Below are 26,127 nucleotides of genomic sequence, written 5' to 3'. Positions count from 1 at the left end.
TATGTTCGACACATGTCAACCCACACACTTAACCCAATGCTTGATGCAGTCTTTTCCCAATACTGCTTCAGAGCAGAATTCTCAGCTTTGTGTTTCATCATAATTCAGTTCGTGGAGCTAATCAAACTATAAATTAGTTTGTCAAGCTCCAATTAACAAAAATAACAAAATAACTTGGCATTTATTTGTAAATCAAGCAATTCTACGTATTCGGAAAATGCTCTGACGTCACAATAATTCACATTAACAACACATACTCAGTTTGTTGTTAATGTGAAAGTGTTATTTTATAGTTATAGTAGTTATTTTCTCTGTTTCAAGCAGTATATAATACTGCAACGACTGCAACAAAACTCGCAAACCCTCCTGCTTTGAAGACACTGCAATGCCAACCTCAATCCACTACAGTGCAGTAAATCCAATCAAGTCCAATCCAGACTTCTCCAGTCCAATCCAATTCAAGACAGTTCAATCCAGTCCACTTGTCTAATGTGGTCTAGACTGCTGATGACGACTGTGTAATACAGTTTAAAAAAAAACAGAACAAGCGAGTAAGTAGACTTATAGTTGAGCTTGTTTGTCAACTACTGTTCCCAAGTTAGGGCTGGGCGATATGTAGAAAACCTAATTTCACAATTTATTTGACCAAATACCTCGTTGCGAAATTGGGACGATATTGTAGGGTTGACCATTGGTGCTTTCACAAAATATGTGATGTGAAAATAATGAAGAAGTGAGTTAAGTTCAGAAAATACACCACTTTACTGTAATGCAGCCTTTAAAACCAGAAATACACAACACTTCTTTTGCCATTTTACGAAATCCAAAATCTATGACGACATCTAGAATAGTATATGGATATAATATCGCTGTATTGCCCAGCCCTAATTAAAGATCCAGAATAAACTGTCAAACTCTTCACTTATATAAGAAGTCCTTGAGGTGCTCTGAATAATGGAAAGTCTACACGTCTGTAGTTCCATGGCGGCTGATCAGACTCCATCTTCTGATGAAGACAATGTGATATGATAGAAACCTCCAGAACAGTGCTCAGATGACCTTGATGTGAGATTGTTTTAAGTCTAGTTCAGTTAATATCAGTTCAGATCTTGTAATACATAGAAATACACAGTATATATAGATTTCTATAGACATAGATATAGATATAGACATATATATAGATATAGATAGATAGATATACATATCATTTCTATTGGTGCACCACCTCAGACTCTTTATCTCATCTCCCTCTCTATTTGTCTTGCTTCTGTGAATTCCAGTAGTGTTATGGCTGTCATCCCAGGTCAACTCAGCCTTCAGCTCTAATTGCTGGTCCAACAGACCAGAAAATGCCCCTGGAATAACCATGCTGAGACACAACAGCAAAGCTTACTCTGCCTACATGTGAGGAGGCAAAGACAAGGTGTAAGCGGACAATTAGGCTTCTTAACATGCTGGCATAGTTGAACATTTGTAGTACAAATGTATCGCAAATCTGAATCTATGTGGCACACGCAGGATGACTGGAGATACAAATATAAACAAATGCGCATACCAATAACAGGAGGAATTCTGTTAAAATGACCTTGTGGAACAGCAGCGTGTTCACAGTTGCCCGTCTGCCTGGTTCTCTTACCGGTTCAGTGAATTCAGGGATAGCAACACGGTAGGTGAGGGGGTTGCAGTCACGGGTGTTGTTCACCAAAACGCAGGGCAGGAACATGGGGCCCAGGTCGTCTCCGTCCAGAACGTCCACAGTCAGAGTCGTGGTAGCAGTTCGTCTGTTGGGGGGGTACGGAGCGCGGTCCTGGAAGATGAAGAAAACGCTTTCAATTTCAAACTTCAAACTCCCAGACGATTTGTTGATTCGTGCACCGGAAACACACACTGCTCGAGCTCTAATCAATACCACATTTTAAAACCATGACAGATCTCTGCAGCTGTTCTTGAGCATATATTACAGTTGTTTGCCGTTGTGGAAGCTCACAGTCACGCATTCATTGTTTTTCTTCCTCATTTGTCTGGCTTCAGGAAAGGGTACTGGAACACACTTGCCTTAAGTAGAACATGATTGAAATATTTTCTGCAGTAGAAAAAAAAAAAGAATCATTTTTGAATGTGCTGTTTTGACAGCAGACCATCATCACTTCTAAATAACCCATTTGTTATCTCAATGCAATAAGGAAAACTTGTTTAAACAAGACAATTTGAAAAATAGGTCGTAGGAGCGTTTTGAAATAAAACACCTAAACAAAAGGCTTTTACTTTTACTACAATGTAAAGTATTTGTTAAAGCATCATGTTAAATGTCAGAAGTTAGCTGCCTGATTAGCTTAATGTTTTGCAACATAATAAATTCACATGTTTTTAAATGTAAGCGATATTTTGATGCAAACATTAAACCTAACATAAGACCACTTCAAACCAGGTAGAACAGTACGACTCTATATTCTACTTGAACTCATTCTTATGAAATAATTATTGCCAATAAAACACATCTTTTCAGCAGCTATCGTTAAAGATCGCCCACTGTTGTACTGCTGCTTCCCAGAGTTGTGCCCTGAGAAGTGAGCAGCACGGCACATCAAAGATCTGCACTGTTAGTGTAATTGAACTCTTGACACAAGCAGCACAGAGTTCTAGTAAATACCATGTCTTCTTTCTTTCTCTACTCTGATGTCCTCTTGCAAGAGAAAATGAAAATCTCCCTGGAGGACCTCTTGCCAGAGTAAAGGAATGAGTCTTTTGCTCCCTCATGCAGGAAATGGAGAGAATAGAAGATTGGTTAACTGCTAAATGCTTATCTGTCCTGCAGTGCTTCCTTTTTATCGTATAGGGTGTAATATTCGACCACTGCTTGTTAAGGTAAATTATTATGTTATCAGTGACCGGGAAGTGATTATAATGATGTGACTTATGATAACTGTTGCTTTTGTTTTTTTGTGAAGAAAGGTTCTGTATATTGAGACTCACAGCTTTCAATCAATAAGGTTCTGAATCATCCACCACTGTTTATATAGAAACAGGGAACCCTTAAATCCCAGCCTGGGTGTTTGTCTAATTGGCCAGTGGCTTTGCAGTAGCTCTTGGTCAACAGACATTTACTGCCTAGTGTCTTAGGGTGAGGACTAGAAAAAGAGAATAAAAGTGCCTTCATTATAACTCGTACTGACATGTTTACTTGTTTTACAGACATGTTGCCCCGTGAGAGTGGAAAGGAAAATTCCCTCCCTCAAGTAACATCCATAATTACGCATCCATAATTAATTCTGATTTGCAAAGTTGCTCTGGAAAATACATACTACCAACAGTTATCATAGAATGTCTCAAAGACAGCTTCAATCATTTTTAATGAAAGAAAAACAAGTAAGTAGTATTGAAAGCATTGAGGGTTCAATCGTCTCTGCTTTAATCGCCGACCGTGAGCGATCTCTGAATTTGTACTCGTTAAATGGGAGTTAAAAAGCTTGTTTGTGTGATTCCCTTACACTGACTGCCAACTGAGAAATCTCTAATTACTTCTTCTTAATATGTGTAAAAGAAACAAGAATCCAACTTATGACTGGTAAAACTTATTAAAAAAAAAAAGATAACAAATAAAATAAAAAAGATGATTTGCTTAATGATGACCACATTTCTGGAAAAAAAGAAAAAAAGATGACAGGTGCTTTAAAAGTTGACTCAGGAATAGAAATGATGCAGTTTATTGATTTGAACTCATTGAAGCAGCAAACTATTGACCTCATGTTATTAACATCCACTCTCTAGACCTAGAAAGATCTGAAATATGGTGGAAACACTCTCTTACTCTCTTAGGCCAAAAAAAAAGAGGACCTTAAGTGATTCAATTCCTCGCTTCAAATGTGAATACAGCCGCTGCTACTGAAGAAAAAGGGAATCTTGATATGTTTGTGTATTTGCAAGTGAGTTCTTTACCTCACAAAGAAACGTATAAAATCAGAGTCTATGTATATTATATTATTATTTGTTGACATTGAGCACTTACTAGTCTTATCACTAGATTAATCAAAAGCCACTTACATTAGCTTGGACCAAAACCAGGTAGCGAGTTCTCTCCTCATAGTTTAGCCTCTCTGCCAGAATGATGTGTCCAGAAAGGGTGTTTGCAACACTCACTGTACTGTTCGATGCCTGAAAGAAAAAGAGAGTTGATATGATTAGACAGGAGGAAAGGTGGATGTGAGCAATAAGTCATGACTCTTGAAGAAATTTACAATGGTGTAGAGGGTGTTTATCATGGCGTGACTCGTCCATATACCGGGTCATTGGGGTTGTAAAGGATGCCGTATTCTATATGTCCATTGGGCCCATCGTCAATGTCCGTAGCTCCATTATTTCCTGAGAAGCCAGTGAAAATGGTCGTTCCAACTGGTGTGAGCTACAGGAAAATATGAGATTGAAAGAAAAGTCAACTGCTCAAACATTCCCCTGTGAGTACAACATCTACTTACAGCAGGGAGCCTGCCATGCATATAGCTATTACTGTTGCCACCCAAGCCCATTAGTACACAAAAAGAAAAAAAAAAAATCTAAAAGAGGAAACGTTGCAGTCAGCAGCAGTCTGAAGACTTACGTGCTGACAGAATAACAAAAAGTAAGTATGAGAACCACAGCTTTTCCCCAGAGCCCTCAGCTCTGGTCCACATGACCAGGCAGCGAGCAGGAGCGCTTGTTCAGGGGAGAAGTTGACAGCAATGTAGAATGACTCACTATGCTGCTGGGGCAGCTGCATACGGCTAGGATAACACACTGTGACAGGAACCTCTAACATGCAATGTACACAAAGTGTAAACAACGGAACTCAGCAGGGAATTATCTCCTAATCTCAAAACACATGAGCTGTAAATTCAGAAGATTTGATGAATTGCAGGTTTGTTCTGGAGGCAAACGGTTGTCACGCCTGGTGCTGAGAAGAAGTATGTAAATGAATGCAGAGCGAGCAGCAACAAAATTCTTTGAATGCTTTCCTGACTGGCCAGTTAGCATGGATCTCTACGTACTGTAGAGACTGTTATGTCTGACAGGGGAGTAGGACCTGGTTCGTACAGCCACATTGAACAGAATTGTTGTAAAAGATGAAGATATTATTTCTGTATCAAAAATGAAACATAATAATGTGTAGTCAACAAGAACCTAGCTAATAAATAGCTGCAGGCAGTAGGATAGTCCCGTTCCTCAATAATATTGAGTCAACAACTTAATTTGACTCTTCAGGACCATGTTGATGATCATCAGTGTGATTTGAATAATTCAGACTCTGGTGACCCCACTGGTAGGATAAAAACAAACAGATTCTGTGGCAAACAGCGATGTATGCCACTTTGTCCTCATTTGTGGATCTGACTCGGGGAAACCGAGATGAATAAGGATGAAAATAGCTCACAGGCTGCACCAATTTTCACTGGAATCGGCTAATTATTCACATTAAACAAAACTGGTCCAATCAACATTAAAGTTCTGCACAGAGTGTCTTGATTTACAAATCCCACAGAGACAACAACAGGAGTCGCTCGCTTACCTCGTTTACGGCAACATAGTAGCGTGGCTGCTGAAAGCGAGGGGTGTTGTCATTCATGTCCCTCACAACAATCCGTACCTCGTGGAAAATGACAGTACCAACCAGCTCATTGGTGCACTGGACCTGAACCACGATGGTGGTGATGTAGTTGGGTGGCTGAGAGAGAGAGACAGAGAAAGAAAGACACTTCATTCTCTGGAAGAATCACACTGAACGTTGTTATATGTGAACAACATGTGTATTTTGTCGGAGATAATCAAATGAGAGCCGCTGCCCTGACCTCCACTGGTTTAAAATACTCCAAGTAAACAAGCTACCTAACCAGTACAGCAAACAAACAAGACATACAAATGATAATTAAAGCTATAAGACAGAGGGGAGAGAGGTTTCTGGGGGGGGAAAAGTCTGTTTTCCAGCATCCACCAGTGTTTTTTACTAAATCAATTTACTTGAATCAATGTGTTTTTTTTGGTGAACTGTATTCTGACATTGAATCCATCCTGACTGATTCTACTTCAGTCTGGATGAATTGGTGCAATTATATTGGTGTAAACAAACCACAGCTATTGTTTTTTTTAATTATTATTTTACTGTGCAGCCTTATATGGCTTTTTTAAATAAATAATGTAGCAAATTATTCAAATGTCTGATCAAGCAGAGCTGCCGGCCTTGTGCAATGTTCTGTTTAAAATGTATATTGGACAGCGACAGCTTGTCTCACCGCCACCACTGCCAGTCACCTGGATTTAGAAACAGTAATGGTGAAGCCTGGTCAGCTTCTTCCTCCCCCTCTCTCCTTCTCACTTGTAAAGGTTTGATTCCCATGCGCTCCTCCCCTGTTGTCATTTCTCCTGTTAATTGGCCATATTTCTAAGATATTCCCATTAGCAGCTTCAAGTATAGCTCCATCCCCCATAGGCCATAAGCACACACTTCAAAAACAGCTTCTTTCCCACGGCAGTCACCGCACTTAACACCCAGTGAACCCCACACCTCACATCCTATACTCTACCATTTTAACTGATCTGTATTCACTGCAGGTGTACTGGGTACCCTGCAGAGCTGAACTGAACACATTACATACAGACACAATGTCTGGATTTATTCCTTCACTTACTATATTTAGCACTAGGGGTTAATTATCAATCTAGGCTGAACCAATGCAAAATTGATGCTACATTACATCTACAATGTTTTCTCTTTGTAGCTAAGCAACAGTAAAAAACATCATGAGCTACAATTAGTTATTAAAATGAAGGTAATGATAAAGATTAAACGATTATAATCAAGATCAATTGCCTTATCGTATTGATCACTTTGTCATAACTGCTAATATCAGTCAAATTTGCAAAAACCTTATTTAGGCCATCTCACATGCCATGTTTGATTTATCCCCTTCCTTATCTGTTTGTAAGCATGAAGGATGAAACATAACCACAAAAAAGGCGGCAACATAACAAAACGAAAGAAGCATCCTGCTGTGTTGCACTTGTGAGAAACGTGGATATGCTAGCTGGAGCACTCTGATAGCAACCGGGATTGTATGGAAAGTTAACATCTTATCCAGGTCACTGATCATTCTCTGTCATGTGTGCAGGTAGTAGTTAGTCAGTAAAAACAAAAAAATATGATCAGGGTTTAAAATACCAGAAAGGCATTTGAGAAATTTAGGGGGAGCTTTAAAATATTGTAATTGTTCGTACCACGTCCTGTATAAATATGTATTTCCTGTATAGATTCCTGAAATAAATAATAATAGTAAAGTACGTTTCAAAGTGCATGGACACGCACAACAATTTGTGTCTAATTAACAAAATGCTGTCTATTCCTGCTGTGGCCATCCACTCAACGCACGTTATGCACATTATGCACATTATGCACGTTCTGCACCGTACTTTCCAGTGGAAATCTTCTGACTCATTGGTTGCTTTTCTTCTTTGTATTATGAGCACAAGAAGATACAACATTTTCAGAACTTCTTTTGAACTTTTTGTCACTGCTACTGTAAAAAGACCACATCACCCTAAACAGCCAATTAAAACCTCTGAATATGCTTTGTTTTTTCATCATGTGGATGGCCTCCCACTGGCCTCAGAAATTATAATAATGTTGACGAATTAGTACATTTAAACGGCCCTGGTAAAAATAAATATGAAGAAACTGACTCACCTATGATTAACATTAAACGGATACCGTGTGTACACAACACTTAATCATTACCATGAGACCAGTGATTAATAGCTTGTGTGAAATACTGTTCCGCACAACAAGCTCACATGTATTCATAAATGAAGGAAAATAGATTTACTTAAAAACACAGAGACACAAGGGTGACTTTATTTCCCCTGATTTCCATACACATCACCATCCTTAGTCCTGTACTCACGTCTCTGTCCAGAATGCGCCCGGTGCTGTTGAGGTAGAGCCTCTGTCGTGCTGGTTCCAGTATCACCCAGTAGTAATAGTTGTCAAGCAACGTCAGTGAGATGGTTCTGCCTGGGTCTTGGGCTCGGCCATTTATCTGCATGTTTTCCACCAAAACGGTACCTGTGAAGGCAGAGTAGTCTTTACTTAATAAACGGCCCTCTTGTTGATGGAACAATAAATATGTTTTCCAAAAACTCATGTTTGGCACTGAAAAAATGTTTTGTTGTTAAAAAAGAATACTAAAAAAGCAAATGCACTGGAGGATAAAGGTCATATTAGTTACAAACAATCAGCTGAAATGAAAAGAAATGAAAAACAAAGAACACAGTTTTTTAAATAATACCCCCATGAAGCTTACTGGAATAACGGTTTTATAATATCTAAAACAGTAGAAGAGTTTTTCTCTGTGGTATAGGTTTTTTATCTTGTAAAAAAACAACTAACATTACTATTTATATCTACTCCTGCGTTGACCGCTCAACAGCCCTAAAAGAAAAGAGGAAATAATGCCTCAGATATATGTGGACTATTCCACATGCAGGTAAATCTCTAAAGTCGATAATGATCATCCTTGAGGGCTCCAACACTTTCTGGTTTATACTCCACAGCTTTCAAACAGTGACTGATTTAAACTTTGCCACATCAGCCCTCTGGGATAAGTCTCCCAAAGCCTGTTAAATCTGAGGATTGTTTTATTCATCAGTGGCTAAATTGGTTGATTTATGAAATAACTGGTGGTTCATTAAATCAAGAAAAAGCCAGCAGGAGCAGTGATAAGGTGTTTCCATTGAGATCAGTGGCGCAAAATGGAATTCAAATACATACTTAAGTAAAAGTACACCTTGCTGAAAAAGTGAAAACCAAAAGACTTTTATTACAAAACTACTGTTTCAAAAGTTTTAGGAAAAGTAATTAGAAAGCTGCCTGCATACTACAAAAACTATGAAAAGTAATAAATTAGTGCTATGTCACACTGTTTATTGGGGTATTGCCGTCACTTTAATAGTTGATGAATATAGCAAATACAGGTACAGCCCATTATTCTGGTCTAATCTTTCTTATTCTATCTTTCTGAAGCAATTTACAGTTACCTCACACATACATGCTGACTTGAAAAATAACTGATTCATTTCTGTAACAAAACAAAAACTTATATATAAAAATATTTTTGTAGGTAGATTGAATCAAATTAGCTTTTAATCTCAGTGTATCATGTTGTTACATAAAGTATCAGTATCGTTTTGGTATGCTATCCATCCATCCAGACAGTTTTTAAAATATACGAGACAGATCATGTCGGAGATTCAGGCGGAGATATTGTACAAAACTCAGCGCCGGTGCTTTTGTGCCAAAGTGAAGGATGTTTAAATTAATGGCAACAACAGAATAAGCAATTCACATTATCAAACACAGAGTAACACAAGTATATTTAGGCTACACATATTCATTTACTCATGCTGTGTAGGAAAATCATCCATGTCATTCAGATATAAGAGAACGTTAATTTAAATTTCACTGTCTAATCAAATATAAAGCTTTCAGTCATTAGGAGTTATAGCACCATGACAGGCTGAACCGTGTGAGCAAAACCACCGCTTCCAAGCATTCAGTTAAAAACACGAGTTATACAGAGTTCTTATTCATGTTTTGTTTTTTCTTGAATTACCTTAATTCATCCCTTTTACATTCACACATATTTCACATGTAATCAACAATATGCCTAAAGTGAGCTGGTGACAACTCGAGTATATATATATATACACAGTATATATATATATATATATATATATATACACAGTATATATATGTTGAATACTGTGGAAACTAAAAGTACCTGACATGCCAGCTGTAAAACCTAAGAGGGTGGTGATGTTTTAATGTGGTTTTTTTTAATTACTGCCCATAACATCTTGAATTTCATCCTTTCATAAAGCAGGTTCATCGCTCAGGCTCTCTGGAAGGAGCGCAGACGGAAGTGTGATAGAAGCTTTTGCCTTGTAATTATAATACCCACTCCTGCATTTTTTTATGCTACTATTAATGAGCGTGCTCCCCGTTTGCAGCAGTCAGGGTTTGATGCATTTGTGTGTTGTAATCACAAAGACCTATAATTATCTGTCTTACTTGTGCTAAACCCCGTCTGAAAAATGGCTCCACTAAGAATTTAATTTAAAAGTCAAAAGACCCCCCTGTTGCTTGTTCATTAATCTAAAACACAGCTTTTCATAAATATATCTGCCTCAGTAACTTGAGTGGTGAGCTACATCTTTTTGAAACTCTCGGGTCGTAAATTACACCGCTAATAATATTACAAGGAAGGGCGGAGTGAGCCTTCTTTCTCAAGTTATTTGAACTTCAGCTTTTTTTTTTGCGTTGACAGTCAATAACAGTCAATAGCATTTCCTCTCTCAATCTCACACAGCAAAGTTGTTGTCCTCATCAGTCATTGGGATGCCAGAGTCTGTCAGACCTTTACAAACAAGTGCTACCCTGAGTTCCACCGTGCTGAATATGTCCTTCATTTCTAAATAAATAAAATCTCTCTCTTTAGCAGCCTGTGATTCAGTCAGGCTCATCTCCGGTCAGAGGAGCCTCTGATCTGGCCTTCACAGTGGACGAACCCCACAGAGACAACACAGAGGGCTTACTTTTATCCCGAATATCAATAAAGTTGGCATCCGTCTGTTTCTGATAGGGCTCCAGGTTTAGTATGAAAAAAAGCTGTATTGGTTTTAGTATGAATTCGTGTTTGAAATATGCTTTGAGTTTAATCCAAGATCTTAATTCATAAAAGGTTGAGGGTGCCACAATGAAGCAAACCAAAAGAAATAATGGAGCGCCACTACTGTCATCAGTCTCATGAAGAAAAAAAGAAATAAGTGGGTATGATAGCGTAATAACAAGCAGTTAACTCATAACTACATAAGTAAAGTTCAATGATATAATTGTTTCAAAAGGCGAGAAAACAGTTAGTGAAACAATATTTTCAGCATTTCATCATTCCTTTAAATAATGGTAAATGAGCACTTGTGTAGGTGGTATGTGAAAATAGATGCAATTATTGCGAACCAAACTCTCTTAAAAAGCTGCAGGATATACATATATCAACAACAATTTCAGTTATAGCTCATTAAGTAGGAAAGCTGTCCTTAACAGTAGTTTAATGGTTATCTTGTCACTCACTGTTGCCATTGTCTTTTTTTGAATGCACCATTTGAACCTCTGCTGCAAAGGTTTGACTTTTGGACCCATCTCAAATATCTTTTTTTGTTGGCAAACGTTCTGGAGGAAATTATAGATCAACTGCCAGCTTTTATTAATGAGAACCCAGTCTGAAGGTTTCAGTCTGGTTTTTAAAGCTTATCACAGAGCTCAAACTGCCTTCCTCAAGACAAGAAATGAATGATTATGAAACAATAAGAGAAATCCTTTTCAAGTTTTCTACATCATGCAATGTTTGATAGTCGATATAGTTTAGCAGACTTAGCTAGCACTGGGTGGCCATTGTCAACAGGGATGTGTAGGTCATTTCAGAACATCTCTGAGGGGACCCTCATTTCTTCATGGCATGTTTTCAAACTGCCTCTTCCACATCTAATTCACACTCATAATATCTATTAAGTGGATTCCTCCCCAAAACAAGCCGGGCGACTTTCTTTGTAATGTCCCATTTGGATTATTGTAATTCCCCTCCTTCTGGATATGGTAAAAAGTATCTTTCTGGCACTAAAATGAGAGCATATTTCCCTATCCTGGCATCACTTCACTTGCTACTTAATTTTAGAAGTGATTTTAACATCTTACTGATTACTTTTAAAGCCCATTGGGGGACTCCATATGCGACAGCTTGCTGACTGAGATCCTGTGAAGTTTGTGTTTTGGATGTTCAAAAGTCTAAAGACCAAAAGGAGATCAGCCTTTGCAATTCAGGTACCGAGACTCTGGAAAGAGTTAATTAGGAGCTCATGGCCCATTTACCTGATAATGAACAATCTTAGAGTGCAATATGATGCAGGATGATCTAACTCCTGCAACTGAGACATTTCCAAACTGAACACGTCTGTGCGCTCACAATGTGTGGAGTGGTCAACCAGCAACTAAGGAGCAATTATGGAAAGTGTGAAATCACACTTACAATGCAGGGTATTTGCTTCAGAAAACTCGCACAGAAGTGTTTAACTTTCTCACTCATGCACATTCAGTACAAACACGAGCACAGCTGTCAAGGAGCCCACTGTGCAGCATGCCCTGCCATGAGTGAAATAAGTGCATTGCAGCCATCACCAAATGAGGGGGGATGTAATATCAGTGCCATCTTAGCACTCCAAATGCTTAATTGCTTTTGATATAATTTGACATGAAAAACATCTGTCTGTTTATGCATGTCTGCCAAAGTAAACCAGAGTCAAGAAGACAAAGGGGGGAAAAAAGCTGCAGCTGTTTTATTCAGTAAACACGGATCCCAAATGGTGTTGCAGCAATCTCTTCCTCCAGGGAATTATGAAGATGGATATGAATGATTTTTTATTTCCTCCCATATTGAGTGAGTTGCATGTCATACGTACGTGCATGCTGAGCTTATATCGCATAATTTTGTCAATACAGGGCATAAAATGAACACCCTGCTATTCATGAAAATTGGGTTAATTTCAGCCTGAGTGAAACCATCCACTCTTTCTCATCACTTTGGCTGACAGCTAATTTGCCTCTGTGGATTGCCAAAAACCGCCCAAATACAAACATAATTTCCTGACTGCAAATTGATAATTGAAAATAACTACGGTACAAAAAGCGTAGCGATGTCAAACTTACTGATACAACTCTCTCCCTAATCTCAGCTTTAAACCACACACTCTTTGAGCAGAATATGCATTGTTTACATTTAAGGAGCATTATGACTGAGAGAGATCTTAAACCACTTCACACATACAAAATAGAAACCCCTATACAATTGATCTAATGTTTACATGTTCAACATCTTAGTTTAGCGAGTTAGCATGCTCATATTTGCTAATTAGCGCTGAACATAAAATGACAGATGAGGATGGGTGTGTCAGTAGATTTGCAGGTATTTGGTCATAAACCACAGTATTGGACAAATCAAAACTTTGACCTGATGATGGTACAACATGAATAGTCAGGGGATCATAAATGCGATCAATCAACAACCTACAAAAGGCCTTTTTCACAGCAACTATTTTGAAATGTCATTGTAGGATAAACACAGGTGAATTAATACCATTTATTATTGCCCTGTTACATTAAGGAAACATGGCTGCAGTGAAAAGGGCATTTTGCCATCCATAGCGCCACATAACTAGCATGGCCATTAATGGCTGTTCAAAACTTGCATACAGCACATCTAGTTGTTAATTGTCAGACTCTCTCTGTACTCCAAATTTAGGAAGCGGTGTTGGAAGATGTTCTACTACCAACACAACTCTGATTTATTCTGGGGATAACCGGATGACATAGTCAAGTCAAGTGCATCAAGTGAGTGCAGAGAAGAGCTCAATGCAATCACTAATAGTATGACAGATGAGATATGATGCAGCTACGCCATTCAGTGTTGTAAGCTTTGAGAAGAACTTGACAATCAGATCTATCTTGCATCAGCAGCAAGTACAGGAAGGCCATTGTGTCTTTGAAAGTTTTTGAGCTGTAACATTCTGTAGAGGCTGGAAACTTCAGATACATCATTCACCCAAGCTGCAAAAAGGGCTATTAAAGGAATCAAGCAGAGATGACATACTTTTCCAATCCAAAATAACTGATAAACACACGGACATAAACACAAACTTTACTGTCTGCAGACAGTACATCCTCTCATAATGTTGCACAATCTTAAGTATGAATTGTGGAACCTCTTTGGCTGCTGGCCAATTGTGGCTCCTGCTTCCTGTTCCCACACTGATCGGTGTCTCAAGCTCTCTGTGGTGATAAGTTGTACCTATTTTAAAAGGCTGGTTGGTTTAAGTATATTTAGTGTCGATAAATGAAGATGACAGAAAGTCAGTTGTTCCTTTTCTTGCTTGATAAATAAGCCTGGGATGTTGATTTTACTTGTTCTATGACATGTATAGACTGTAGGTTTGTTATAACTCGTTAGTTTGTTTTAATAATGGCTGCCTACATCAACTGCTCGAGTTGAAGATTAAACAATTTCCCACACCTGCAAATGAATAAATAAATAATTCAATTTCAAAGCATAATATGAATCACTTGACAAAAATGAGGATGTTTTAATCACGAGCCTCAACTTTCATTAAAATCAAAATAGATCTCTTGCTGTGTGGCAACAGATGTTACACTGCAGTCAAAATAAACTAATGCGAAACAAATGTGACACATTATTGTTTCATTCAGTCTGATCCACTATGTGCCACATAGTCAGGATGATTTCATATCTCTTGTGTAATAACAATAATCCTTTTGAATGTAAGCCAAAGAAGCAAACTGGTCCTGCAGATTAGTTTTGACAGTACAACTTGCATAAAATCATAATAATGAACGGCTTTGTTTTGTAGGCCAGATTACGGTGTGGTGAGAACGGTCCAAGCAGCCAGTCATAGGAGTAAATGGAAGAAATACACTGAACAATAGACAGTCACATACAGTATGCCTCAAACCATCACAGAGGCCAGTATGTTAAATGTTCTACATCTATTTACATAAGAATCAAGGGGCGTCGCAGGCTTTCCAAGAGATAAACATGGTTGCTTTGTTGCAGGAGATTGTGTGGAGAAAGGAAAGATGGACAACACAATCGTAATGATGATGCTAAAAAGTGCCATCAGCACTGTTTCCAAATTGAAAGCATTAAAATAGATAGTAAGGCTGTTGTTGCCTTGTCGGCTGAAGAACAACACCAGAGGTATAGCCTATTTTGCCTATATTATTGTAAGGAGGAGAATGAAGCTTCTAGTGCGTTTTAGGACTACAGCAATAAACGTCTGTGTCGCACAATTGTCACTTTGCTGCGACGCTGTTTTCCTATGATGAGGGCGTCCCCTGTCTGTGCAATTGATGCAATTTTTGACATGTTTTGTCATCAATTATTTTGCTACTCTTTATCAAACACTGAGGACAACGCTCTTGGCTGAGCGTGCGCACACACACGTCCCAAAAGAGCATGTGGGGGCGGGACGCACGTTCTCTATCATCATGCTCACAGTGCTTTGTAGCTGAGGCTAGTGGTCGTAAAATGTATAGTACCTGCACAGCGTACTTTTACATATTAAATACTTTCTACAGACTGCTGTCTTGTACAATTCATAAAAACTCTGTTCCTGCGCCTTTAGCACAAGGTGGTCACATTTTCTGACTTTTGGAACGGATGTAAAGTATTAGCATATGTCCTTGATCAGGTCACTGACATCACATGCAATGTAGTGTAAATGTCAGTGGATTGTACATCATCGATTTTACATGCGAGTGTGCCAGGCATTGCAAGACCTTCATCCCTTAAAAAGAGGTCGAAACCTTTCAACAAGAACCTTGTAGACAGAGCATTCATTACCTTGAGTAACATGAAGGGGTGTGTGAGACGAGTTCCGTTAAAAAAGAATAGACTGCTTGGATCTGAATAAAGTCCTATCAGTGCTTTAATACCAGAAAGCTTTGTGTCTGTCTTCAATGCTTTGGTGGTTTTCGATTAAATGAACGCATTTTAGGCACATAAATTGCAGGGCACGTCTTTAATAGCTGCGTTAAAGAGGGAGGGAGCTTAACTTCTTTGAATAACGTTGTAATTGTTCAGGATTAGCAGATTCACATGACTGGTTATAACTGTTCAGATGTGCTATTTTACATAAAGAGTAACGGCCAACAGGAGAAATATTATTCTTAAAACTTGGATTGGATTTAAGGTTAAAATGTGCACCACAGTAGTCATAATGTGAAATTGGACAAGTCATGAGTCATATACTCTTCACCAGTAGAGGTGTGTGAATATCAAAAAACTGGGGCATTAAATAAACCACCGCAGCATGAAGCTGAAGTGTCTATAACAGACTCAGTTAGTATCTGAAGCTCACATAAATGTGAGCTGTCCAAAGCTCAGATTTCAAGATCCAAGATTTTCATCTGTGATGTCATTCTGATTTACGGCCTGGAGCTGCTCAAGGTATTGGAACTGACTCTCACCCAATGACTGCCATCATTTTTAAGCAATTCTCTATGCAACTGTACATTGGAATGACATCAGAGATGGGGCAAACTCATCTTTCTTATTTCTAGCTTTGGGAGCGAGTGATGAATATCCTCCAATACACCCCAAACTGTTACAGGGCAAAGGAAAGCCTTATTTATTTTTAGATTCTGACAGCTAGATTTAACCCAGGCAGTGTTTCTTGATCACGTTTGACAACGTGTATCCATATTTGCCATTTGCAATTCAAACATTCTTTCTGAAAAACATTTCACTCCCTATAACGAATACACTACCTGAAAGATTTGAGTTGTCCCATGTGAACGAAAATAGCTATGTGTGACACATTTTGCAAGAGCTCCAGTGTAGTAGGCTATGCAACAACCGCATTTAAAACTAAGAACGGGGTTTGCTTCTCCACATGACTGAATACTTTGCCGTCGCATCATACTTTTCCCATTGTCTCTACTTGATGCCAAACCTGAGATGAGTGAAAACATTATCTTAAAGTCCCACCACAGTCTCTGTTAGTCAGAGAAACTCCAGGCAGTGCAAGCTCATTAAAAATAAAACTGCATCCATTCGCAAGTAACACATTTATCATAAACATGTGACGGAGAAACACGGTTTCTTTAATTGGGGCATGGTATTAAGAGGAACCTGGTACATGCAGCTAGATTTCTGATTTAATGGCCATTAGCTGTGTTCTATGTGAAGGACGAAAAAACAAACTCTCACACTACAAAGTATGTCCTCCCACTGTGCTGTGTGACTCCAAATACTCTGAAAACCTTGAGCTGAGGTGTTACATACAGTATCACCACTGCACTTTAAGTATTGCAGCCAACATTCAAAAATATGGCAAAGCACCATGGGGGAGAAATCTCATTACTGACCAAACATGGGTTTTATGCTAACCAGGTTACTGCAGTGCATGTAAACTCCAATTTGCTGCTTTAACCGGATTTTCCTGAACAGACTGGCTTCTGTGTGCATGTAAAGAAAACAGAAGGCACTATATTCACCACCCTGCCTTCCAATTTCACTGTTGTCTTTGACTCATATTTCATCCCATCCCCCCTCATTTGTAACTAACTATGGGGACTATGATTACCTTCTATGCCAAACCAACAGATGAGTGATCAAGAAAGCCGGCGCAAGAGTGGCTCAGCCTTGGCATGTACTGTAGCTGTGTTGTAGATAGTAATAAACACCTTAATGTCTGAGCCATAATGTGAGAAATACCCACTCAGTAGAGATCTCCCTCAGGTGTGTGACTGCAACACCCACTGCTGTGACGGCAAGTGTATCAGTCGGGGGGTTCTCGCACATTTCACAAAACAGATGTGCCCTCTGGCTTTAATCTTTGCACATATCTGCCCCGGCTCTGTGTAGGCGCACGGTCCAGGAGAGCAGCCACAGAACAGCCGCAGCGGCGATGCAGTCAGCAGTGTGTGTGTGTGCATACTGGTAGTTCTGTTAGCCGATCGCAAAACACACCGTCCAAAAAAGCCAGAGGCCGGTAGGGGCCACAGGTAGACTAGTTCCAAATCCATCTTGTAGAAAACTTTGACCTGCTGGTGCCACCAGATGAAAAGCTAGGGGATCCCCATTATTCCTCTTGGGACGACAAATGCTTGTACGAAATGCCATGGCAATCCATCCAGTGGTTGTTAAGATATCTCAGTTTAGAAAGTGGCCGAGCAAACATCACGTCAACAGCAGTCAGCAAACTCCTACAGCCATTCCACATTAACTTAAAGCTCAAGTAGGCAAGGCAGATCAGGATATTGTGTTGTCGCCGAGGAGAAATTGACAAACGGAGGCAGCTGTAGCTCAAGAGGTAAAACGGCTCGTTGGGTAAAAAGCAGGGTTAGTACGTAAATCCTTGAATAACTTAAGAAGCCTCAAATTGCTCCCAGTGTCAATGGGTGGATCAGAAGCTAACTGTAAAGCACTTCGTCCTACAGAAAAGCTAAATATAAGTAGTCCATTTGCCATCACCATTTTACAACCATGATGATTGGAAGAGATGCATGGTTCAGTCTCCACAGCAACATTTCTATTGTTGAACAGCACGGATTTAATTTGCAGTGCTTAATAATGAAATCCAAACATGAAATATGAATCACCAATAATTTGAATGTCTGTTCAGCCTAATGTGAGGATTAAACTAATCCACGATCTCATTACAATATGCTGGCAATGAATTAGAGAACGCTCCATATTTTATCAACAGAGGACTGCAAATTACCAGCTGACCTTACACAAATAAATCCAACAACACAGATAGTTTTTTTAATGTTTTACTTTTAAAAGTGATGCAAATAGCTCCAATTCTTTGAATTTTAAAGACAAGCATTAAAAAAAAGATTTTTCTTTTGCTAGCACGCTTAAACCTATTTACAGTGTATGTGCTTCCCTACAATGGAAAGTCAATAAATACCTTTGGTCCTGCTGTTGACGAGTTGTGTGCGATTCTTCAAGACTCATGGAGGTGTTGATCAACCTTAATTTTCTTGCAATTTTAACAGTTATGAACCAAAAAAATGCCAGCATTCATGAAACCGCCCTAAGCATCAATATGGTGTCCACAAACTTGTTTCAGTGGAGCAGCTCCAGAATCTCTCTAGTGGTGATGCCATCAATACAGTGTTGGCTCTGCAGCTTTAGGGGAGAAACCCTTTGAATGTCAAGTGATTTAAAATATAAAAGGCTGATTTTCTGTTTTAAAACCTCACCTTCTACACAACTGGTGATCAATTTTCACTGTTTAGCACATTTGTGAAACTATTTAGCTCATGCAGAGTAGGGACCAAGTGTGCGCACATCCAAAGATGCTACCAGACTAACACAGGCCAACACAGTGCTTTGAACGTACTGCAGTGATCTCTGCTCTTGTCTGTGCCACAGTACAATGTGGAATACTAGCAACATCATTCTGCTCTATAGTCTCTCCACGTACATACAGTAGGGGAGGGGGGTGGGGTGGGGGGAGTGAAAGATGCTGCAGAGAAAGAACACATGGATCCCTTTAGAGGAATGTGAATTAAAAAAAGACATTCTTTGATGACACTATTAATCTACGTTGACAATCCTGCAATTTTCTGGGGAAAATACAGTGAAGATACAGTGAGGGTAGTGTGCTCACACCAGGACTCATTAAAAAGGCATTTCATTCTATCAGCTTTAAAAAAAAACAACTAATGATTTGGCTAATTTTAGTTTCAGACCCTTTACTTTTCATTCAGAGCATTTCCTTTCTCTGATCGTGCATGAAGTAAACACAATAAATTAGATTAAGCAATTTGACTCAGAGATTATTTGCATCTCAGAGACTGAGCATTTTACATTGATATTTAAACCAGCGAATCAAAGAATGTTCATGCAAATAATATTACAGTGCAGCAAAACACATGAATAGCGTAATCAGGATAAGCACAGAGTGATTTACAACGGGAACAGAAGCAATTATGCTGACCGTTTATCTCCACAATATTCTATAATTGCTCTCTATATTTGCACATCAAACATTAAAATATGTTTTACACTTAGAAAGAACAACAATAGCATTAACACACTCGTGGTCTAATTAGGGGCAAGTAGCCGAGAACGTACCGGCTGTTGCGACCCACTTTAAATCTGATTAACCTTCAGCGCCTGGAAACCAGACAGAGGTTACCATAAATTACGTTATAAAAAATAATAGCTTGTAAGGTGCATAAACCATACAACAATAATGACATATTGATATGGTCACAATGTACTATATGTAGTGTTTAATTGCGCCTCACTGCGTGCCCCGCCCCTGCCCTGCTCTCTAATCCACAAGGAGCAGGTGTTGTGCACTAATCCCACCTTTCAGCTACGCTCTAATTACATATTGATGACCGAGCAGTCCTCACAACTGGACTTGATCATAGAATTGAGACCAGTGTGTGTGGGTGTGTGTGTGTTTGTAAAAAAGAGAAAGCATGTTCACTATGTCCCCCACTCTCACACACACACACACACACTGTAACTCGGCATGAACAGAAACAAGCACAAACACACACACACAATTTTGCAAATGCTTTAATGTGTGTGCGCACATAAAACAGCAGTGCTCACAGCTCCACAAAATCAAATTGGTAACTTGGGACGCTGTAGCCAGATTTGCCCAGATGTTTCGTCTCCTGCTAAATTGCAAATATTATGGAAAGAAAAAAGCCAGCCTTGTGAGAATACCAAACATCTTTTCAATTATTTTTTTAAAAATGGAAGCTGTTTTAAATCGACCCACTCACTAAACCGAAGACACTAAATTATAACTTTTTTTTACCTGCAATGCAGAACTATTTTGAGGTCAGGAAAAGGCCAGCTCTGAGACACAATACAACCACAGACTGTGGAGTCAAGGGTTAGGGATAAGTGCTACAAGTGGGGTTAGAAGAGATGTTAAGGATTTGTACATGGCTGCCTGCACACTGGCACTGAATAGTTTAATTAGAAGTTTTGTTTTTGCATAATGTGGAAAATGCCTGCATCGTGAAAATCAAGAGACTATAAAGTGCAGAAAAGGTTATTTTCGGTCAAAAACAGTTTATATTAAAGCTCGCTACGAGAGTGGAGGCCATGGGAGATGGAAGTCGACTTAACAGTTTGCAGATTCTACTTATTTCCGCTATTCCTGCCATTTAGCCGGATAGCTAACGCTAGCTAACCTCATCAAGCTAATGTCAACAAACATGAAAAGAGCATATTAATTATATATTTGTTTAAAGTACATTCATGATATCTTCACACCTGACAATTATTTAGATATATAGTTCGGCAACGGTGTTTCATTTGTGAATTGTCACTTGAAGATGGAGCAATATACCTTGTACAGGGACCAAGACTTTTTCACCCAACTTGGCAAAGAGGTTACAAATTATTCCCTTGCTATTTGTACAGGGCTTCATTGAAAGCACAATACATCAATTTGCTCCCCTGCTGACGACTACTATTGTTTGAAAACCGTTGAATTCAGGACTCTGGGTGTTTCAAGATTCATCATAGTAAGCCATAGCGCTATATGCCCACTGTTGGGCTAACCTCGGAGGAAATGTTACTGCCTTCCAGGTGCAACTGCTGGAAGAAAAGTTGCAGACTTCTCATGCAGGTCTGAGGATGTCCAGTTTTAATGAGGAAATTTGCCCCTAAATTTGAACGACAAATTTAAATTCCAGCCAGTGCGTTTGCTCTTGAAATGTGACCATTGCTCAAAAGCTTTGCTTTTAAATTCAAATTGAATATCCACTGTCTGAAAGAAGCATCACAGATGTAAGGTCAATATCTAAGGGTATTAATCCATATTTTATTGTTGTGGTTTTCTTCAGGCTCTTGTTTCGTTTCTTATTCAGCTTTGTTGTACTTGTTTTTACCTCCATTTCTATCTCTGTATATGTGCAGAGAGAGAGCGAAAAAAATCGGAGTCAAATTCCTGGTATGTGTACTCTTACTTGGCCAATAAAGCTGATTCTGATATACAGTAGAAGGCATGAACAGACAACATTAAGCTCCAACTAAAAGATAGTAGTGTAATGGACATTAGCAGATGTAATATATATAAACAACCAAAACGATCAGTACTGGTCAATATGACTCATGGACAATTAGCATTTGGTATTGCCGTAAAAAAAAAAGAAATCATCTCTAAATGTTATATTTGCTCCCATTTTCTTCTGCTGATATGATCGTTGCACCCCCAACAACAAGCTAGATGTCGTGTCTGGGAATATAGACAAAATAAGAGAGAAAGAAGTAGACATAAAAGAAAGGGAAAGGCTACAAACAGAGTAACGACACAACATGTTAATGTAAAGGAATGAAGCAACAGAGAGTATGGTCGGACTAATGACAAGCTCTGTTTAGAGAAACAGTGTCAGGGATTGAATTAACTTTTAGGAGAGAAGCTAACGAGTCCATGGTGTCTGAGAAAAACACTCACATAGCCTGGCTCAGTGCATTAATTGTTTAAACCTGCTAACACATTTAACACTTTCTTGACCTGCCTCCAAGCCCTTCAATAGAGACAAACCGGTGACACAGGACCTGGTATTGTGCTCAGGAATAAAGGCCACGCAACTCTATGAGAGCTGCACAGGAAAGACCTTTAAACAGGCTGCATGGTATTTCGCAACTGCACTCTCCATTTGCTCTGTTTGCCGTCATTTCAGCTCCATCAAATCGTTTAATGCCGTGTCAAGGCTGCTCTGTGGCCAGTTGTCTTGGGTCTAAAAACAGAAGCACGGAGTCTAAACACAACATACGAATAAGACGATGAAAGTGAGGAGATGACAACAGACCAGAGAAAACAGCTGAAGCAGAAGATTTAAGTTGATGTCTTTCTTCGTCTTCATACAGACTCTGGCACAGTTGTCACTTCACTTTTTATCAGAAGAGCTTCGTGCAGTTGACTTTAATGCAAGTTCAGAGACGAGCGTGAGGAGGCAGAGACGAGACAAGGATATTGTTTCCTCCCAAAAAGAGTGTACTTTCCATCACACGAGTGATTGGTCTGAGTACTTGGAACAACAAAAGGGCATAAAGTGATGGAAGGGTAAGGAGTGCTTTGTGTTGGAGTGCCACTCTGAGATAAAGTCTTAGTTTTCATCACTATCGTATTTGAATAAAGGTAATGTTTTCTGTTTAGGACATAACTTAGCTGGACTTCAATAACCATTAAATACTCTCCCCACCTTTAATGTGGAGAGATGCATGCAAGCTGATACTAAGCCTCATTCTGCTCCGCAATATGTCATAATATTCACAGCTTGCAGTGCAAACATGAAACCTTAACCGTTATCTTTCTCTTTCACGGCTTAAAGACGGGTGATCACTGTAGCCACTATGGTAGGCTTATAATGAATCACTCAAATAGCTTGACACAAAAATGAGTTGAAGTCTACTGTAGCCACATTACAGCAGCTATAGGTTAAAGCTGGACCACTGACGTGCTAGACTTGCAATGGACTACCACTTCACTAGTAAGAAGAAAAAAAAAACACCTAACTCCTGGCTCGAAGCTAGTGAGTTACTATGTAAATGATGAGGTACAACAACCAATGGGATTCCTCTTCCACTGGGGAAAAGGTTCAATCGGACCATTAAACCACTTGTCGTGGACATTCAGTGTAACTGGGGGCGTTGGGGTTTCAGGTCAAGCATGCATTTTAGTGACTGACTGATACAATTACTTGCATCATCAGCCTGTTGAGGGTTTTTACTTTTATTGCCTCATTCAAGTAAATGTCAGCCTTCCTCAAGATGCAATGATTTGTCAGCATTTAGAGTAAATCTACCTTGGCAGATACGCCATGTATCAAGAATGTTAAACCGACTTCTTTTTCATGAAGCCCTTCAGCGACACTCGTTTCTGACTTCCTATAAGCTGTTGCTCAGCATACAGAGGGTTGAGAGGGTCCTCACACGCTTCAGGCAACAGTTGATACAAATCATGAATTTGCAGAGACAAGATAAAAGCTAGGAGACGGCACGCTCATTTATGGACACACTGATTGCTGTGGAAGCTTCATGTCAATGAGGAAATACCCTGCTCTCTTTCCTCTCTCCTCATAGCCAGCTGGCCCTATCCAAGAGATAGAAATCTCTTCAATCTGATTAACTGCTTTTGGATTTAGCTCATAGCCTGAATAAGGAAAGGAGCCTATAGAAATAAAAGCTTTGTCTTCCCAATAGAGATCTACACTGCAAGCGGGTTCGACTTTATATGTTGTGTCTGGCACCTGTCAGTGGGTCTGCAGAAGCAGCAGCTTGGATAAATTAAACATGTAACGCTTGATTTGAGCAACCGGGTTGCTATCCCCTCGTGACTATCTGCTTCTCTAAAGTGAAAACCTCCAAGAATAAAACACAGCACGCTGAAATGAAAAAAAAAAAAACACAACAAAAAAACAGAAGCTAGGACCAAGAAAATGGGCTTATTTCACAAGCTCTTAGCCATGGTATATTGCCTTAAAAGAGCCATATATGATTCCACCCTTGCCAATCAATGAACAAACAACTGTTGATAAAATACAGAGCCTTGACAGTTGCAAATGTTAACATATTTCAGAGCAACACACCTCCTCCACAGGGAACCCTGTATCTTCTTAGCTTTTCTGACTGAATTTGTTCTTCTGAGGAGCCAAGGAAAGCAGGATTTTAAATGCATGCGTTTGTCTATATTTTCTCACCTAGGTCACACAAATCCAGACTGAAAAGTGATTATGTTGTTTGCTTTCCTATTCACTGACATGAACGAATGTAAAGGCAAATGCTCCGAAAAGATGGAATCTTATTACGTGTCATGTGTATGGTTTCTGTGTGACAGAAGAAAAGTGATGAACCACATTTGGAAGGATAATTGCTTTGGTCAATAACGGCTGGTTGCCTGTTTTACATTCCATTATGGGGAGGATGGGCTCCGGGCCGTTTCATCACGGAGAGATAAATAAAAGGACGGTGGAGCCAGAAGAGACCCGTATCCCAGGTAAATGAGTGCTTTATGAGGAAGATTAGCACAAATCCTTCACACACAGAGCACCGGGCGCATGTGGGGCGAGGGAGGCTTTCGGATGCAGGCTTGGCTACCTCCATCTCACACATTCCCCCGGCAATCGATCAGAGCCCCAAATCATAGCTGCATACACAGAGAGAGGAAGGAGTAGGTGAGACAGTATGACAGTCTGAATTGGAGGCCGTTGCATTGACGAATGGCAGCCTCATCTGACACAGCGCCACCCAATCATGCTCTTGGGATACAAATATGCATATAAGGTGTACGCATTATGTGCACACAGACAATTTCTCCTCACAACCACCTACAAAGCAGTGCCCAGAGCACACATTGCAGGGAAGTGGAGTATCTGTGGAATAGTACTCCGATTGTATAAACAAGCCCTGGATTCTATCTTCAGTCAGAGCTGCTCATTAAACTCTATTAACCTGCAGTACTAATATCTGCAGGGAGAACTGAGTGAGACAAACACACACCTGCTCCATTTAGGGGGAATGCATTTTTCATTCCCACAATGAACATATAGCTCCTCCCCAAGCAGCAGCGAATACTCCCTATCACATACACACACACACACACAGTCACACGTACACACACAAGCTCTTCAGTAAAGAATGCAGATGGCAAATGCTCTGCACTTGTTGCGAAGAGGAAGGTGAAAGATGAAAAGAGACGAAAACTAGAGAGAGCTGAGAAGTGGGTGCATGTGATGGAGAGGCCAGAGGATGATGAAGGAGGAAAGAAGAGAAAAAGAGATAGTTTCACATGATCCACTCAAGTGCTGCGTGTCTATTTAAAGTGTCTATTTAAAGTGTCTATTTCAAAACTAAACAAATTTAATTATAAATATCAGTCATTCCTTTGTCACTGGTAAGAATAATGATACAGAATATCTACAATTGAATTTTCACATGTTGAAAAAGGATTGTGACTAGTGAAAATGTAATTTCCCATTTCAAATATCAACAATTGCATTTCAGAAAGGTCAACAAATCATTTTGTATTTTGGGCATCATTAGGGCTGGTGAAGGAACTTTCCTTTCGGTGATAATGATTGGCATAACAGCGCAATATGTGGAAATGTTAGGCTATTTTTAGGGATATTGCTACTTTTTAAATGACAACAATGACTTTTTTGTTGTTAAAGGTGAAAGAGACGATATTTGGAGCATTTCGATTGCATTTCGACTACAGTCCAAACAACTGCGATAGTGCTGACAGAAAAGTATTTGCCTCAGGGGGAACCAGAAGGTGGGTGCTACGCTTCCACAATGATGCTGTCGGTCGGGACGACGTTATCAGCTGTAACTGCCGTTGAGAGCAGTGCAGAGCAGCAGCTGTGAGCTAGCCAGTGGGGCAATAACATGCACTAGCAAGCGCTAAAAGCCCGTACAGCCGGCCCAGTTCATCATGCTGCTGGTTTTTCTATCATAGTGTAAATATGTGGCACTCCATTGCAAAGAATTTGAA

The 26,127-nt window shown here is 39.5% G+C and overlaps 1 protein-coding gene across 3 annotated transcripts in view; it reads right to left on the bottom strand.

Annotated features, from left to right (window-relative positions):
- Positions 1-26,127, bottom strand: part of LOC142931822 (protocadherin-15-like) — a 129,137-nt gene that overhangs the window by 89,081 nt on the left and 13,929 nt on the right. For all 3 annotated transcript variants that reach the window (XM_076075939.1, XM_076075940.1, XM_076075937.1), the window contains 5 exons: positions 7,926-8,086; positions 5,540-5,695; positions 4,280-4,399; positions 4,042-4,152; positions 1,637-1,807 (listed from right to left, as the gene is read on the bottom strand). In XM_076075939.1, coding sequence (XP_075932054.1) covers positions 1,637-1,807; positions 4,042-4,152; positions 4,280-4,399; positions 5,540-5,695; positions 7,926-8,086 — 719 coding nt within the window. The remainder of the gene's footprint in view (positions 1-1,636; positions 1,808-4,041; positions 4,153-4,279; positions 4,400-5,539; positions 5,696-7,925; positions 8,087-26,127) is intronic.

The sequence above is a fragment of the Anarhichas minor genome, unplaced genomic scaffold, assembly GCF_050575085.1.
Source record: "Anarhichas minor isolate MPS153535 unplaced genomic scaffold, ASM5057508v1 ptg000054l, whole genome shotgun sequence".
Lineage (NCBI taxonomy): Eukaryota > Metazoa > Chordata > Actinopteri > Perciformes > Anarhichadidae > Anarhichas > Anarhichas minor.
Note: the sequence above shows the minus strand (reverse complement) of the source record. Positions and strands in the feature narration are given on the sequence as shown.